At 48.0% G+C, this 18,757-nt stretch overlaps 1 protein-coding gene across 1 annotated transcript; it reads right to left on the reverse strand.

Annotated features, from left to right (window-relative positions):
- Positions 1 to 21: 21 nt before the first annotated feature.
- Positions 22 to 18,089, reverse strand: TRAPPC10 (trafficking protein particle complex 10). The gene is made up of 10 exons (XM_012661542.1): positions 17,572 to 18,089; positions 16,599 to 16,740; positions 14,290 to 14,448; positions 13,289 to 13,518; positions 11,897 to 11,997; positions 10,011 to 10,137; positions 8,337 to 8,507; positions 4,650 to 4,827; positions 1,066 to 1,260; positions 22 to 780 (listed from the first exon to the last, which is right to left on the reverse strand). The coding sequence occupies exons 1-10, from the start codon at positions 18,064 to 18,066 to the stop codon at positions 542 to 544; spliced, it is 2,037 nt and encodes a 678-aa protein (XP_012516996.1). The 5' UTR covers positions 18,067 to 18,089; the 3' UTR covers positions 22 to 541.
- Positions 18,090 to 18,757: the final 668 nt, after the last annotated feature.

Here is an 18,757-nt window from a genome sequence, read left to right on the forward strand (position 1 = left end):
ACCCCCTCCACTCCCTGCCCTCAAAGGGTGTTATTCTAGAAAAGCACAACTAGATTATCTGGGGTAAAGGATTGTGTTTTATCCCTTAGGAGACGCACAAATCCACCCTGGTCCAGAAATTGGGCAGCCGTGTGACCAGAAAGGCACACACGTGTCTCTAAGAAGACCGCAAGGCCTGCTGAGTGTCTACCTGAAAGACAGAGGCTTCCGGAAAGAGCCAGCAGGCGGAAGGCTGCTCAGTGGAGAGACCACGGATAAAAATCTTTTATGAGCAGTGAGTGAGGAGCAGGGAGCTGGGACTCTGAGCAAACACTGCAGGACACCAGCACGGGGATGGGGTGAGACAGTAAGTCATCGTATATCACGGACAACACGAAGGTAACGAGAACTCAGCTGAGCAGCTGTGCAATGACATTCTCTGAGGCCTCGCGGCCCGGCAGGATCACGGGGAGTCTGGCTAGAGCCTGAGAGAGGAGAATCCAGGCACCGTCCTCAGAGCCCACTCCCAGCCGGGCAGTGGTGTCTGCTCCCCCGTGCGCTGTCATGTGACACTGACTTCTAGGACGTGGTCGTCTTGGCTGGGGATGACGAGGACCTGCGTGCCAGAGCTCGAGTTGAAGACCTGGCCGGCCGGCAGCGCCTGCAAGCGGGGCATGGGCAGGCCTTTGTGTTCGCTGCTGGAGGCCGAGTGCGCGCTGCCCCTGCTCTTGACGCTGCTGCTGTCCAGCTGGTCGTCCCCGTGCTTGTCCACCGACAGGCTGTCGTTTTCTATCCAGCTGTCTGCAAAACACACGGGACGTCAGACTCAACCCTCGCGGATGCCCACCTCAAAGTGCAGGAGACGTCACCGAGGAGGCCCCTTTCCAGCGGATCCCAGCACACAGGCTCAAGCTCCAGGGTGGGCACCTGGACTTCGAACGGGCACACAGTTTTGGTATCATTAGCAGTCTGCAGACACCGAAGCAAGCTCTTCTCGGCCTGCTCCGACTCTGGTTTATCCCTCTCCGCCCAAAGCTGTCTCCTACCCAAATAACGAACTTACACTTTTTCTGAGGAAGTCCTTACCGGCATCCAGCTGAGAGGAGTGTGCAGAGTGGTGGGGGAGGTACTTAAACAGCCTGACATCGGGCAGCGGGAGGTACCCCGCAAACAGAGGCATCACTTCCATGTGGACTCTGTGGGTGGCCTGAGCAGCCACTGGCATGGAGATGACACCACAACTTTTCCCGCACACGGCCCAGTTGCTACTATTGTCGACAACTGCAACAAAGAGGAAGCCACTGTTTACCCCAGGACAGGCCACTCGGGAGTCACACCAAAATAAGAACCATCAGTGACTACTCCTTAGACACTCGAGAGTGTAGAACCCAGAACTGGAAAATATGTATCTCAATGTCTTGCAACTGCACCTTAAGATAAAACCCGTATATTTTAATCACTAAGAAACGTATTTCTTTTAATCCAACATTCCATTAGTTCCAGTTTAGGCTGAGTCATGTCAGATGCATATGGAAAGCTGCATTTTTCTCCGAAATTAATAAATGAAAAATGATGATTTAATTTTGATTTGAAATCTCCTTGCAAATTTTGTGTGCAATTTTTCAAAAGCATGGCGACTTCGGCTGTTAAATCAGGAGCAGGTGGCGGTGCAGCGTGCTAGCTGCATTGGTAAGTGGCGTCACCAAAGACCTGTGGGTCTGAATCCCGACTCCGCCGCCAGGACAGCCCTCCCAAGGCCTCCAGGCTCGATTACCCCAAGGCGTGGTGACACCACCGACCTGGAGCAGCTGCTTCGAGAGGAGGGAAAGAGACGTGGATGTGAAACGTGCAGCACCACTCCCTGGACTGGGCGTGTTAATACACGGCAGGTGTCAGTGCTAACCCTAATTATTAACACACAACCTTCGTCTAGTTCAAGGCAATTCACATGCCAAGTGAGCATTCATTAGGACCAGCCCTGGAGAAACGAAAGTGAGCAGGACAGGATCCTGCCCTCAGGAAGCACGCGACCTGGCAAAGAGGTCACAGCTTCCTGTCATGAGGACACCAGCAATAGCCCAGGACCTGTGAGACCAAAGGGCCATGAGCAGGAGAGAAGAGGGTCACAGAGGGCGGGCTTCCTACTGGTCGGGATGGGGACTTTGAGGACAGGTGGCACTCCAGGACACACAGAGGCCCAAAGCAGAGTCATGAAGGAGGCAAGGGAGCAAGAGTTCTCCCGACGGGGCCCTCGGGGCACCCACGAGCTCGAAGCAGGTTTCACGCCGCTGCCTTTCCGAGTGCCGACGGCACAACGGCGGCTGGACCGAGGAGTCAGCCTGTGAGCAGTGACGTCGACCACATTCTTCACTACCGTGGACTCATAGCAAGAAAGTCGGTTTTACTTAAAAATGTCCTTCATGAAGCAGTCAAAATTAATTTTATTAAATTCAACTGGAGTATACATCTTTTCCATAAATTTTTAAATGTTTACAGATTCACAAGATGTTGCAAAAATAGTAGAGAGGTCACATGTCCCCCATCACCAGCATCCCCCACTGTGCCATCCCACCTAACACAGGAAGCTGACACTGGCACAACTATCAACTAGACCACACCCCCCCCCGGACGTCACCAGCTGTGGCAGGCACTCGCCACTGGGGTAATAAGTCTCTGTGTGTAACTCAATGGCACCTGCCACGCGTGTAGATGCCTGTGACCACCACCACGGCCCACGCACAGAACTGCCCGTCACCACAGACAGCCTCCTGCTGCCTGCCCCAGCCCCACCCTGACCATCCACCACTGACCCCCTCTCCTTCTTTATAAGCATGGCACCTGGAGGACTCACACAGAGATGGAATCACACAGAATGCAACCTGACAGGACTGGCTTTTCCACTTAGTATGAGGCCTTCAAGAGCCATCCACGCCGTGACGTTTATCAAGAGCTCATCCTGTCTCAATGCTGAGTAGGAGTCCACTGTGCAGACCTGCCAGTCTGTTTAACCGCTCTTGAGCTAAAGGACACGTGGGTTATTTCTAGCCTGTAGTACCCATCATCATCATCTTCTTCTTTTTTTTTTTTTAGGGTAGAGACAGGGTCTGGCTATATTGCCCAGGCTGGTCTTAAACTCCTGGCCTAAAGCGATCCTTCTGCCTCAGCCTCCCAAAGCATCGGGATTATACGCGTGAGCCACCGCTTCTTGACATTCTCTGTGAGTGTCCCCACGGCAGTGTAACAGCTGGCTCGAGGAAAGCGCCTGTGCAGTCCTCTGTGCTGTGGGCTGCACCAGCCTTCGTTCTCACGAACACCCTTTTCTCTGGAAAGAATAACTGGCAAACTGATGTTAGTCAGTCCTGGGTACTGGCAGACATTTTGCTGAAAATGAATGATGTGTGCCTGTCACTTCAAAGAAAACAACCAAGGTCCTTGTTGCCAATGATGCAATTTGAGACTTTAAGCAAAAATCAGAATTTTGGAAAACTTGCCTTTGCCACTGTGAGCCTGACAGGGTCCCAATGCTCAAAGACCATCCTAAGAGATCAGCACGAGTTTCACAAATGGGCATTTTGGATATTGTCAGATAAAAGATGTCCACATATGGAAGATCTGCACAACTCAGGAAACCCAAATGACCAATTACAAAATCACATCTGGGTAAAGGATCCATTCAAAATGCAAGACAGGCCACAGGGTCCGACGACAGTGAGTACAGGTCCATTCCTGTGACTTTAGACTCTCCTACTCATCAAGTTTTGGTGTAGTATCAAAGGACAATGTCCGCAATAATCTGACAGGTGTTAAAATAGTCCTCCCTTTTCCAACTATAAATCTCTATGAGGCTGGAGTTTCTTCATATGCTTTATACCAATATAACATTATCACCTCAGACTGAATGCAGAAACTAGCTATGAAAATTCAGATACCTTCTATTAAGCTAGATATTATAGAGATTTGAGAGACTACAAAACAATGTCATCCTTCCATTATTTTTTGTAAGAAAACTTTTGCAAAAAAGTTATTTTTCATGAATACTGTCATGTAATGGGTTTTTTGTTGTTGTTTTAAAGTAAATTAATAAATAAATGTTTGGCTCCTCAATCATTTTAGAGCATAAAAGGTGCCCAAACCAAAACCTCCGAGAACGCCAGGCGGAAGCAACAGAGCTCTGAAGAAGGCAGGCTACGGGGCCTGGAGAGAAGGGGAAGTAGGGGGAGCCCGGCACTGAGGGTGGGAGAGGGAGGGGAGCCTGGGCATGTGGGGGGCCCCATGCGTGGGTGGGGAGGCTGGAGGGAACGGGGGCAGGAGGCGCGACCGCGGAAGCCTTGACTGCAACGCAGTGGAGTTTGAACTTCGGTCAGGAGAAGTGGAAAGATCCCGAATCGCGCGCCGGGTGGAGAGGGCGTCTCTAAGGGCCGCTGTATTCTCAGCGCTGAGCCCGGCAATTGCTGGGTAAATACTAGTACAAACGCTCCACAATAACCAAGTTCAACATCTGGTGAGCTTAGGACCTTGTTATATAATGAAACTATTAAATCAAACAAGCTCTTTTAACTCGAGAATAATCTCTCTTTAGATAAGGAACACTACATTTGTGAAAGGCAGGGAACGCTCACTTAAATGCTGGATTATGACAGAAGGTAGGAAAAAAGAAGCCTCTAACCTACCTTCATACATCAGCTTTGTCGAGAAATAGTCTTCAGATTCTGTCAGCGCGTCGTCCTTATCCACCTCCAAGAGGTCCGAGAGCCGCGTGATCGACACCTCCAAGGAGCAGAGCGAGCCTGTCCTGCAGTATTCCGTCCCCGGAGGGGGGAGTATCTCAGCCTTCACGGTATACAAGGTCTAGGCAGCAGAGGAGGAGAAAAGTTCCAAGGAAGTGTACCTGAACAGCCTTAAGAAACACAACAGAAGGCAAACGCGGAGCTGCCCACAGGCCTGGAGCCCTGAGGAAAGACATCTGCCAGCCTGGCCGGCAGAAGAGCAACTGTGGCCGCTTGCTCTCAAGACCCCGCTGCAGACACGATGCTCTTGCAGCCCAACTCTAGGGCCTTAAAACCTTTTTGTAAGTTGTGGATACTTTCAAGCTTAAGAAAAATGGCCAGCATGGTGACCTCCACAAGCCCATGACCCAGACCCAGACTGTCGACACTCTGCTCCACTCCAGTGACCTTTGACCTGCATCGCTGTACCTGCCTGAGGTGCCTCAAAGCAAACTTGAGACAACCTGCCATTTCAGCCCATAACTTCAGTATGCACTGCGAAAAACACGGACATTTTCTTACCCAAACACAGTGCCATTACCACAACTAGCAAAATTAACATGAATTCCTTGGTGTCACCCGATTCAGTCCACAACCTCTCTCTCCGCGTCTCCCTCTCCATCGTCACTCTACGCTCAGTGGCTCCTCACACATGCTGCCTTCACCACCACCACAACCAGCAAAGCTCAGACCACCTGCCGCCGCACAGCCTGAACAGGGCTCACCCACCACACGCCAGCAGTTTCACTTCTAAACTCAGCACTCTTCCATTTCACACACCTATAAAACGATTACAGCACAACTTGATTTAAAAGTGTTCTGCTGGTATTGTAAAATGTTCAAGTAAGAGATTTCCGAATATAAAGCGTTTTTCCAAAGCCTGATGCCAAAATAAAACATTCTTCCAGGCGTTAACAGAGCTAACCAATAGTCCTTTCTAGGCGATTTTCCTATCAAATTCCCAATTAAAACTGTTCCGAGATGGTACAAACTTGCACCAATCTGAAAAGGGGCCACGCTGGGATTTTCCAGGGCACAGAGGATGCCCGAATACGCAGATGCCCGTGTGTGCCTGCCATCTGCCTGGAGCGGCACCCTTCAGGCCCTAGGGGAGCTGAAGCAGGGGCAGCGAGAGGAAGGAGAAAAGTGACCGCGAAGAGTGGCGACTCAGCTGCAGCTCTCTGAGACATCGCCTCCACTCCGGCAGCTCCCAGAGGGAGCAGCTGGGATGCCTGAGCCCCGCAAAAGCACCAGTGCAGGGTCAGCATTAGTGTGTGGAGGAGTCTGCTCGGGAGTGCGCGCCCTCGGACACTGCCTCTGCCTGCGCTTGGGGAGGGGCGGCTGAGGGAAGGCGCTGCACCACAGGGCAGCAGTGGGCGCCCTCACCTGACAGCAGCTGTCGGGGCCACAGGTACAGTGACCAGAAATAACAAGAATCTTCAGACAAAAACTCTAACGTTTGTGAACGACTGACCTCCAACGAGGGTGCCTAGACCATCGAGGGACAAAGCAGCACAGGGACGGCGACAAGCCACAGCAGGAGGCGAGCGAGGACCCCACTCTCCCCACACACAGACTGACGCAGAGGGCACCGCAGACCTGGATGCAAGTGCTGAAGCTATGAGCATCTTAGAAGAAAACGCGGGAGGAAATCTTTTTGACCTGGGATTAAGTGATGATTTCTTAGATCCAAAACCAATAATTGAAGCCACAAAAGAGAGACGGAAATTGGACTTCACCAAAATTGAAAACTTTTGTGCTTCAAAAGATACCATCAAGAAACTAAAAAGACAACTCACAGAATGGGAGAAGATATCTGCAAATCATATATAAGGAACTCGTATCCAGAATATATAAAGAACTTACAATTCAATAATAAAAAGACAAATAACCCTATTTAAAATGGGCAAAAGATGTGAATAGACATCCTTCCAAAGAAGACACACAAAAGGTCAATAAGCACATAAAAGATATTCAACCATCACTAGCCATGACAGAAATGCAAACCAAAGCCAGGGATCCCACTTCACAGCCCCCGGGACTGCAGTGATCAGAAAGACAGCAGAAACAAGTGTTGGCGACGATGTACAGAAATTGGAACTCTCTCCGTTCCAACTGGAACCCACTATGCTATGGCGGGAATGTGAAGTGGTGTGGCCTCTTGGAAAAACAGTCTGGCAGTTTCTCAAAAAGGTAACCACAGAGTTACCATATGACCCAGCAATTCCACTCTTAGGTACTTACCCAAGAGAGTTGAATACACATGTCCACATAAAAACTTGTATGTACATTTTTTTCATAGTGTCATCATTCATAATAGCCCCAAAGTGGAAACAATTCGGATTAGTGGCACTGATAAATAGATAAACAAAACGTGGCGTATCCACACAATGGAATACTATTCAGTCACGCAAAGGAATGAAGTACTGATAGATGCTACAAAATAGATGAACCTTAAGAACACCATGCTAAGTAAAAGAAGCCAGTAACGAAAACATCACGTATAATATGATTTCTTTTACATGAAATGGTCGGAACAAGCAAACCCATGGAGACATGTTTGTCTATAGATGAGTGGTTGTCTAGGGTGGAGGGGAGGAGGGAGTGAGGACTATTATCCTGATTGGATTCATTCACATTGTATGCCTCTATCAGAACACCATGTGTACTATTATGTACCCATAATAATTTAAAAAAAATTTTTTCAAGTGCTATGTATATTTCAGAGCCTCAGAATACTAACTTTGAAAAGAACAATCCACCAAGTATTTTTCTCTGGCCCTTTACTCAGCTTACACAGTTCTAAAGGGAAATTGTTTCCAAACTTTTTTTCTACCTCTCCAAATTAAGATAGAAAAGTAACAACAGTGAAATCTGCCAACTGGCAATAATCATCTGCAATAAGCAAACAGATTACACTTATGCAGATTCTTTAATATACTAATGATTTAATGGTCAGCAGCCATTAACACAACAAAAAGGCATCTGTTTATGCTACAAAAAGATAAATTATGCTGGTAAGTAAGTTTAACACTCTAAGGCTAATAAGGATAGTTAAATAAAACATGAAGGTCAAAACAATTAGTCTGTTTTAGTTGGAAGAAGGCAGAGAAGAAAACTACTAATATCAAAAACTACAAACACCTCAAGTAAAACACTGACAATTTTAAGTAGTAAAGAGAAAAAAAGGAAATATCTCAAAATTACACAACACTAAATCAAATAATCTCTCTAAAGAAACACAAAAACTAACTGTATCCATAATGATCAAGAGGAAACGACCCTAAGAAATATTTCCAGGAAGTTGCTAAGTCAGCGTACGAAAAAGAAAAGGAAGAAGAGCAAAGGAGTCTTTGGGCTTTCCGAATGCCAAACACTCATCTTAGACATGCCACGAAGAGTGCAGGCGTCTCAGGTATGTCACCTGAGAAGGACCAATGATTCAACTACCCCAAGAACTAAGTAGTTTCCCTGAGCTGCTGCTTCATTATATTGACAGAATTTGTCTATTTGATGGTTCAGACAATAAAGAGTATGATGCCATCTTTCATTTTCCACCCCAGACCCTCCCAAAAATAATACATTACGTACAAAAAAATTTTCCACTCGAAATTCATAAGTATATGGCTTTAAGGAGACAGACAGCCGTTCTTCAGAAGCTGGGGAGAATCCCACGGAGAACCAGCAATGCAGAGAAGGTGGGGGCTCCTGCGTCCACTTCAACTCCCACACAAAGAACACTGACTGCTTGCTGTAGATACGCTGCAAAGAGAGTGGCTGTCATTGTACACACAGTACCACAAACCTCGGAGATGAAACAAACGCTGCAGCGAAACAGCACACTTCATGCAAAGGGAAGGCAGGACGGAGGTATCCCCGACCGCGCTGCCCTGCTGTCCTGCAGTGCTCACCACCACCCTGGCTCCTCCTGCCTGGCCCTGCTCAGGCAGAAGACTGCACAAAACTGGTATAAAGGTTTTAATTTGTTATGATTCCATAAGCTTCACAGCACAGGGGATCATAAAAAAGAAGCTTAAAGAATATTTATTAATTTACATATGGAATATCCCATACATCTCCAAAACAGGGGAAAATGTCATCAACCAATTAAAAAGTACATCTTATCCAGGTGTGGTGGCTCACACCTATAATCCCAGCACTTTGGGAGGCAGAGGTGGGAGGACTGCTTGAGGCCAGGAGTTTGAGACCAGCAGGGCAACAGCAAGATCCCATCTCTATGAAAATTAAAAAAAAAAAAAAAAATTAGCCAGGCATGGTGGTGCACACCTATAGTCCCAGCTACTCAGGAGGCCGAGGCAGGAGGATCACTTGAGCCCAGGAGTTGAGGTTGCTGTGAGCTGTGATGACGCCACGGCACTCTAGCCAGGGCAACAGAGTGAGACTCTGTCTCAGGTAGATATATACATAGATAGATAAACAGACAGATCGATAGACAGGGCGTCTTTACATCCATGCCAATCATTTTATATTTAACATTAAGTTAATTTAGGAACTAGCACAACCTAACATATGGACCAAACACCACTGAGACACATAAAGTCCACACCTATAAATATAGTGGCAGGATCAGGTTAGATTTGAAAGTAGTCAAGTACTGGTGGGGAAAAATCCTTTGAAAATGCTAAAGACATAAGTGTCGATTAAGAAAACCTTTGATCTTCTTTGACTCAGGATTTACTATCTAAAAACACACGTGAAAAACAGACACAAAAACCAAGGTCGGGATTGAGCCAGGCAGCATGGCCATGAACATGACTCCTTACAAAGCTCCACCAACACAAGAGTTCTTCCTTTTGGCACAGGCAGGCATTTAATTATAGGCAGAACGGACCAGTCTCCATTTCCTATGAGTGATGGTGTCCATGCAACCAACAGCAGATTCAAACACAAGCTTGTATTTGCATAAATTTATGCATAGAGTAGGAAAAGTTTAAGATCTAATTCTAAAAACATAGGTATCAATCTATTTCCTAATCCATCCTGCCACTCAGCCCACAATAAGCCCACGTACTCCACAAGTCAAACAGGAACGCGCGTGTCGCAGCAAGCACTGCTCTAGCGTGAGAGCAGTCTTACAGGTATTGATACAGGAGCTTTTGCTGACTGGCAGTGAGACTGTTCTCTGTATCTAAAGGCTAAGTCTCAAAACACACTGTGTCACTTTCATCAAAACACTACGGCTACTACACCTTACCCTCCAGTTCTCTGTTGAGAAGCTGATGCTCGGGTCTAGAAAGTGGTTACCTGCTGGGATTGCGTGTTCAGTGGTATTAGCTGCAGGTCGGTGCCATCCCCAGTATCGACAAGGTTACTATCTGACAGCTGAAAGTCAAGTTCTGACAAATTCTGGACACAAACTTGAACATATTTCCTAAAGCAGAAAAACAAGAAATGTGATTTTGACATTTTAAAACTTTATTAAATATATTTTAGCTATGTTAAGGAGACCCTCTCTAATGGGAATCAAAAAAGTGACAAGGCAAAATACGAGTCAGCTGTTGCAGACGTTTCTACTTTTGATTTCACATGAAAACAGCAAATCTTCTTAAACAAGCTGTTTCTGTGGGAAATCAAAACTATTCTGTTTCTGACACAGGATTATTAAATGATTATAACTGATCATGCTAAACACATGCTAGACTGCGATGAATTATGTAGGAGGGAGCAGTGATTACTCTCCATCACAAAAAGTAATGATTACTTGTTGAAAAACTGCAGGGCTCACCTTAATTACCGTTACAGGCAGAGTTTTAAAAAATAATTCCTTAATAAAGCACCTCAGATTGTTTTAGAGATTACTGATATTTTTAACCATTAAGACCTACAGTTCTCTTGCTGTGATTTGAAGGGAAAAAGAGCTGCTAGTATAATATTCCATTCTGAATGTGGTTCTGACATTTGTGTTTCCAAATTATCCAACCGTCGTCAACGGATGAAAACAAAAGGGAACGAACGTGACGGCGAGAGGCCAGGCCAGTACCCCGAGCCTCTAGGGTCATCACCAGGGTGGGACAACTAGACACCATGGGTCTGCCGACGCAGTGAAACAGGAAGCATTCAACACCACCTCTAAACTTTCTTGTTCAAAACCGAATCGGAGTCTAATCGAGTCTCTAGTGCAGGTGTTCTCAACTGGGACAATTTGACCTGTACCAGGGGACACTGGACATTGTCTACAGACATCTGTGGCTGTCACAACTGGGGGTGAGGAGTGCTCCTGAGACCTAGTGGGAGAGCCCAAGGGTGCTGCCCAACACCCTACAGTGCTCAGGACGGCCCCTCAACAGGAACCATCCAGCCCAGGATGTCAGCAGTGCTGAGGCTGAAAAAGCCTGCTCTACAGGTTAACTAGCAATTGGCAAGAGACACAAGGACAGGGGAACTAGTTAAACCCATGAAGACGCAACCAGCCAAATCCAGAATGGCAGAACTTCCAGAGGACAACTGACCTGTGTGTGTCAACAAGTCAATGGCTTAAAAAACAGGGAAAGGCCAGGCGCGGTGGCTCACGCCTGTAATCCTAGCTCTCTGGGAGGCCAAAGCGGGCAGATCGTTTGAGCTCAGGAGTTCAAGACCAGCCTGAGCAAGAGCGAGACCCCGTCTCTACTAAAAATAGAAAGAAATGATCTGGATAACTAAAAATATACAGAAAAAATTAGCCAGCCATGGTGGCACATGCCTGTGGTCCCAGCGACTCAGGAGGCTGAGGCAGAAGGATCGCTTGAGCCCAGGAGTTTGAGGTTGCTGTGAGCTAGGCTGACGCCACGGCACTCACTCTAGCCAGGGCGACAGAGTGAGACTCTGTTTCAAAAAAAAAAAAAAAAAAAAAAAAACAGGGAAAGAGGCACAAAAAGAGATCTAGTAGTGAAATGGAGACTTTGTTTGGACCCTGAATCGCACAAAGCAACTGTGAAGAGTCACTTTTGAGACAGCTGGAAAATTCTGTATATGGACGGGACGTTACAGGACACCAGGGAATTACTGTGAGTTTTTATAGATGGACGATAGCATCGTGGCCGTGTGAGGAAATACCCTTAGTCATCTCTCAGGCCAAGCTTTGAACATGAACAGTTTCCACTTGGGAGAGTCCTGGGAAGGAAGCCAGGGCCTGCCCACCACACCTCCCTCACCGTGTTCCAGAGGACAGCAGGGAGTGCGTGGTCCTGAAGGGCACGCTGAAGGTCAGAGCGATGACGGTGGAGTAGATGGACCACGGGCAGTCAATGGACATCTGAGGAAGAAGCAGAGGACACACGCTCAGACCACCTGCCTGACGGATGGTGCAGCCACCACACCACCCGGCCACACCTGCAGCAGCTGCCCATCCCCTGGACATGTTACTGTGGCTTCACCACTCATTGTTCAGAAAGCAAAACCCTATCAAACATACACACGCACAAACCAGAAGCAGGAAGCTATGTTCACAGAAAAACAGACGCAGAACTGGCAGAATGTCCACAGGTCACCAGAAGGGTCTCCATGGCTACAGAGCACAGGTACCTTCAAAAGCAACAAACCCACCTCCTGTTCCCACACACGTGGGGCTGTGATGCCAGACGTGTTTTAATGTGCAGGAGGCTACGACAAAGTGCCTTAGTCACATACGCCCAGATGACACTAATCAATCAGTAACCATCCACAGTGAGAGGAACCATCCAAGCACTGAATCCATCTGAGGCCAACATGCGACTGGAAAGCAGTCGACGGGGGGGCGCCACGTGCACAAAGCTGCCCATTCCCTCAAGGGCCAGGGAGCAGGTCCCCAGCATCATCTCACTCCACACGGACGCATGAACGTGCAGAGCGTTCACGCCTCAGCGCTAAGTGCTCCTACCGCAGCCAGCGTCACCTTTGCTCAGGAACCTCTTTATGAGATAAGGGGAAGAGATTTTTTAATTCTTCAAGAACTGAAAATTAAAACATTATTCTTAGGTGTGGACCTGTCTGATAATTTTTTGCTGTGAAAACGTGGTTCTCCTTACCCTTTTACCCTACGGCTCTTGGCAAATACTGCAGCCCCGGACTGTTCAAAAGCGCCCTTGGACTTGCTCTCTCTGTTACAAGCCACGGTACACCTCAGAGAACACAATGCCAGCAACACAGTCTGAGACCAAACCACGTATCTCTCAGATAACTGTCAATAAACACCAGCACCAACGCCTAAAAATGACAGAGCTCCTTCCTGGCTAAGTCTGATGTGACATTTCAGTGGACAAAAGCTGAAGCACTCCACAACACACAACTCCCCTGGCCTGCTCACAGGCACACACAGACAGTGGCCCAGATTTAGCTCCCCTCACACCTAGGCTACCATGGTAGCTCTTGCGGTAAACTTCCCATCCTCTTGGCTGGGAACATTAGAGCCTGCCTGTGTGCCTGCAAGATGCCCCCTTTATCAAAGAAGGGGGATTCAAGGCACAAATGCTCGGGAGCTCAGCATCTCTGCCGCACTACCATTCACGGCAGGCAGGACAGGCGGACGCTGCCACTGCAGGCCCAGCTACTCCACAGCCCCTCCTCACTTTGTGGTCTGTGGTGACCATGAAGGGGCCAGTCTTCTGCTTGTCCTTATGCTTCCAATGGGGTTCCAGCATCCCCAGAAGGTCACTCTCCCCTCTGGGTGCTGGGGCTGAAGGTGAAGAGAGAACTTCCAGTTCAAATTCAATCATGTGATATGCAGGCACCACGGGCAGACTGATGCTTGTGACCTTGTCGGAGGACTGAATTCGGAGAAATGCGTTGGAAGACTGTTCTACGAAAGACAGAAAAAGTCACTGCAAACATGTTCCCTCTGTTTCATTTTTCCGTTCACTTCTAGCAGGCGATGGGCCCAGCAGCGGGGTTGCAGCCGAACTCCCCCTGCTCCTCTGCACGTGGAAGGACTACGGTGGAGGCAAAGGCAGGAAAACCCAGGAACGAACCCTCAGGACCGAGAGCCACAGCACAGCGGGCAGAGCCCAGACAGCTGTCACTGCACTCGATCTGAAGATAGCGCAAGGGCACTCCCCACGTGGCCCACCCATGTCCTACGTGTGCCTGCAGATGTCCCCCCTCCCACTGTACACCATCAGCAGATCAACAGCCCCCAGAAAGGGAGCAGGGTCTTTCCATTCCTCGTGGCCAGGGACTGGGGGGCAATGCAAGTTTTCCAGGGCTTCCAACCAGTGGAGTGGGGCGGGGTGGACAGAGGCTGGTGGGGCATCAGGCACGGAGCAGGGGCCCACCAGTGACAGGGCTCCCCATGTCCTTAGCCAGAGCAGCACCGCCTGGCCACTCGGCGGTACACCACTCCCTGTCCACTCCCCTTGAGGGAAACAGCCAGCCCAGGCGCCAGGCCCCAGGGTGCGCACAAAACCTGACTCCAGACACCACCGGAGGACAGCACAGGGCACAGAGAGGTGTTAGGCCACGCTCACAGGTGGCAGGCAGCAACACCAGGCTCATTTTAACACCCTCACAGTGTGTGACAAAGCCGAGGGTCCTCCTATGCTACTGCCTCACGACCAGGAGGCTGGTGCCTTACCTCTTGTGTTAGAATAGATCACGGCTCTGTTCTCTGCCTGACACAGAATGAGCATGGCTTCCGCGTTGCTCAGTTGGAGGCTGTCCCCATTTTTTATTGTATAATGGCCAGTAGTGACAGTGAACTTGACCTTCTGAGGAATACCTGCCAAAAGGCTATCTAAAGGGAAAAAGACAGCAATTAGCATCACTACCAACCAGAAATATTAACAGTAATTCAGTGCCTACTGCAAGGTTCAGGGGTACTCTGTTTCTTTTACAACAAAAAGATTTGTTCATTTTGGATACTACATGAATTCGCTCAATTCCATTCCCTTTGCCCTAACTTTTAATCTCAACGATGTGTCCCGCAGGGTTGAGGGGGAACCTTACTGGGAACGAAAGTACTCTATGAGTCGAGGGGGTCTCATCCTCACCCTGGTTTAGAGAACTAGGGATTATGATGGCAACTATGTCTCTTAGGGTCACAAGATTTACTTGCCGATAAGTGAGTGAGAGAGGATCAGATACCGAGGCTTAAGACAGGACTGAAAGGAGACTCCAAAGTGCTGGTGCACTCGGGGTTTCCTCGGGCCTGTTCAGTTCAGGCTGCAGGCTCCTTGGTTCAGAAGCCATCCACAATAGGGACGGCCCCCCCTTACTCCCAGACAGACATGGAGGGGCGGGAACGGGCTGAGGTTTCTGAGAATCCGAGGGGGCAGGGACAGGGCGCGAGCGCAGCACTGCAGTTGCCAGAAGGGCAGGTCGCACTCAGCTGAGTCCTGCTTTTGTCACAAACGTCCTCCAACGGAAGGATCATCTGAGAGACTGACTGCTGTGTCAGCATCTTAGGGCCTTTCCTGGTGGCCAGGGGGAAGTTTGGATGCAGAAAAATAGGGAGAATGGGGAGATTAAGTAGAAAAAAATGCTTTTCTGGACTTTTTTCCCCAAATGGAAGAAACAAGCAAGTACACACATCATTCCCAACCTAAACAACTCAGACATCCACTCGTTAGTGTCTAATTGCCACGTGGTCTTCAATCATTGTTTGCACTGATTCCTCCTAACCTCAGAACTCATCAGAAAGGACAGCAGCTTTGAATTTCCCAAATGCCATGCCTGAAGGTCAAGTCTAATGGACACTCTCATGGAAACACTTCCAATCTGAGAAGAATAACTAAACCTAGTATTTAGATTTTGAAATGGACCTCTAAGCAAGAAATTATATGTATTTATTAAACTCTCTGCAGCAGACATTAGCTGATACTTGGTTAATGTGATACTGTAAAACATGTATTTGGTCTTCAACCCCATTTCCTGCCACACTAACCCTAAAATCCTTAGGATCTCTACAGTCATGTCTTTTTGTATGCTAATGAGCTGACTGGTTGCTTCAGGATGGGGGCTGGTCAGAGGAAAGACCAAGGTAGGACTAGATGGTTAAGGCATTCAGCCCACCCACCGTGGAATCTCCAGGGAAGGGGAGAGGGGCTGGATCACCAAGGACCAACGGTTTAATCAATCATGCCTACGTAATGAAGTCTCACAGAAGGCCCAAGAGGACGGTATGTGGAAAGCTTCCAGCTAGCTGAGCACATGATCAGGGATGGAGGTTCCTGGAGGGTGGCTTGCTCAGGGAGGGCATGGAAGCTCCGATCCCTTCCCCCACACTGTGCTCTATGCATCTCTTCATCTGTATCCTTTACAACATAATATAATATAATATATCAGTAAATACGCTTCCCTGTGTACTGTGCGCCACTCTAGCAAATTAATCAAACTCAAGGAGGGGGTTGTGGGAACCCCAATTTCTAGCTCATCAGAAGCACAGGCAAAACAACCTGGGGCTTGGCATTGGTACTGCGGGGAGGGACGGACTGTGGGACTGAGTCCCCAGCCTGTGGGATCCGACACTACCTCCAAGTAGACTGTGTCGGAACTGACTGGAGGACACCCAGCTGGTGTCCACTGCAGAACTGATCACTTGCTTGCCGGCGGGAGAAATCCCCGCACATTCGATCACAGACTGTGTTGATTGTTGTGTTGCGTGAAAGAACAGAAAAAATACTTCTGAGTTTCCTTTTTCTACTCTCACAGCTAATTTCTCTATTTTTCTTCTTTTTGGATACACCGTATTTATTAAACACGAAAACAACTATAGTAAAGCAAGTATTCAGAGGAACAAAAGAGGCTTAGTCAGTCAATTTCCCAGGCAAAATTTCCATTAAGTTACCCAAAATGGCTCTTAAAGGCAAACACAACTAAAAACCACTAGAACATTTTAGAAAGTCCTCTAAGACCACCGCCACTGTGGCCAGGGACTGCACTCACCGGCCAGAGGCTCCACGTGCAGCTGGGGCTCCTGAGAGTACACGTCGTACTGCACGACCGGGTAGATGTGAGGAAGGACAAAGCACACGGGGCCCACGGAGGCACACAGCTGCCTGAGCGTGTACGTCCCCGGCTCCCTGGCCTAGGGTCAGAATCAGGCATTTGAAAAGATGTCACACAATTAGGAGCCTCCTAAGGCAGAGCTGCGCCATGATCTCCCTGCAACACAGAATGGCTGTATATCTCCCTCCTGCACCTCCTGCTCGTGTGCCTGCACTTGGGCTGCTCAAAAAGGCCCTCAGAATCTCTCAATCTATGATTCTCTGAGTAACCGACGCTTAAATTTGACTTTACACTCCTAACGAGGTATTTTCAACTTAATGAACTTTATTTGTGGCATTTTCTTTGAAGGGTATTTAGTGGAGACATTCAGCATGAGATTTAAGACCTGCTGTAAGAATAGACCAAAAACACAGGTGGCAGACGGCTGTACTTTCCACAGGCCAAATCCTCTTGAACTAGTGGGACGTACATGCTATGCTGCATCAGAGGAAAATTTATGTCAGAGTGGGTCAGAAGCAATGGTTTTGACATCCAGGCAGCCACAAAAGGAAAACAAGGTTTAACATCAAAGTGTACCACCTTCTTTGAAATCTCACTTTAACCAACGAGGGTGTATTTTAATACACAGGGGAAAAAGCTAACTACATCCAATAATCCAATTAGTTAAAAAGCAAATTGAATCTGAAAATATTTATGTTAAGAACTTTGCTCAGAATTTATCAACTGCCATAAAATTATACGAATACAACATAAAATGTCAGTATATTTTGCTTTAAGGATAATGACAAAAACAGGGTTGATAGAACGGAGGACTCTGTCTCAATTCTCACCGCACTTCAGACCAGTCCTTGTGAGCTCGATGGCCCTTCTTTGTCAATTAGGAAGTGAACTTCCCAATCTGAACACATACCTGAGTCCTGAACGTTATCTTGTTGGGCCCTGGTTCCAGAGTCACGTTGCTACACCTTAGCATGTGGGCCCCTTCTTCCAGGGCCACCCCTGAGGGTGTCTCTAGAGAAGAGCTGCTCTCCTGCCTTCTCAGAAGCATGTGAACATTTCTGCAAATAATCCCTGTTGTGTTCAAGGAATTATCAGAAGGGCTTCTCTCAAACATCTCATACAACTCCAGTGCAGGTAAGCTGTTCTGGGATGCAGGGAAAGATGAGGGTTCAGTTGGGAAGTTAATAATCCCATTGGATGTCTTGTGCTTGGTAAGCCACTCAGCCGTCTTCCGGTAACTGTTTTTCTCGATGCTGAAGTGGACGTTGACAGCAATCTGCTCCACGTGAACAGGCACAGGCATCTGACTGCACACAGTTATCTCAACAGACAAAATGCCACCGACGTGGACCACGGCATTGGAAGGGTCAAAATGGAGATCTCTCAGTTGTGCAAAGGAATGCATAGGTAGCACAATTTTGTGACCTGTAAATACATATTACCAGACCTTACTCACATCTTACGACTGTGATGGAGGGCGCAGGCCTTGGACAAGGTAAGGTCACCCGGCACACACGCAACAAGGAAGCAAGGAGCAGTGACACGCAAAAGAGATATTCCTACTGCCATCTCCACCCCCCCCAAAAAGCTATTTGGTCAAAAGCAAGATATAAACAAATACCTAGATAATTTCTAGAAATCATAAAATCTATAGAAATTAAGGTTCCCAAGTCTGCTTTGACAAACCTAAAAGAAATACAAGTCAAATAACTCTTTATCTAACTAAAATTTGTAAATAGTCCAACTCCTAGAATTCTTTTCAAGAGATTCCAATACTTCCCACCTACTGAAAGAAATTTTCAAGTAAAGATGCCCAAGCGCCCACTGTGCATGGGGAGACGACGCTAGGTGTGCGCCAGCCTGAGCAGTCAGCCAGTGGAGCAAGGGCCCTGCTGTGCCCAGCAGCGCCACAGCCTGCTCTGCCGCCACCATGGCAGGGGCTGGGGACGGCTCTCACCCCTGCCCTCTCCGTCTCTCACCTTCTTTCTATAAGCACCTTGGTTATGACTAGAAAATCCACAAGGCTGCAGAACTGCCCAGTTAAGCACTCACTAAACATCCATCAACCAAAGCACTTGCTGAGACTGGCACCATAA

The sequence above is a fragment of the Propithecus coquereli genome, unplaced genomic scaffold (genome assembly GCF_000956105.1).
Source record: "Propithecus coquereli isolate 6110/MARCELLA unplaced genomic scaffold, Pcoq_1.0 Scaffold717, whole genome shotgun sequence".
Taxonomy (NCBI): Eukaryota; Metazoa; Chordata; class Mammalia; order Primates; family Indriidae; genus Propithecus; species Propithecus coquereli.

Coding starts and splice junctions, on each gene's coding strand:
- TRAPPC10 (XM_012661542.1), bottom strand. CDS start 18,066: ATGCATTCCTTTGCACAACTGAGAGATCTCCATTTTGACCCTTCCAAT. Junction 10,138..11,896: donor CTGCTGTCCTCTGGAACACG/GTGAGGGAGGTG, acceptor TTTCTGCTTTAG/GAAATATGTTCAAGTTTGTG. Junction 781..1,065: donor CTCCTCTCAGCTGGATGCCG/GTAAGGACTTCC, acceptor TGTGTTTTGCAG/ACAGCTGGATAGAAAACGAC.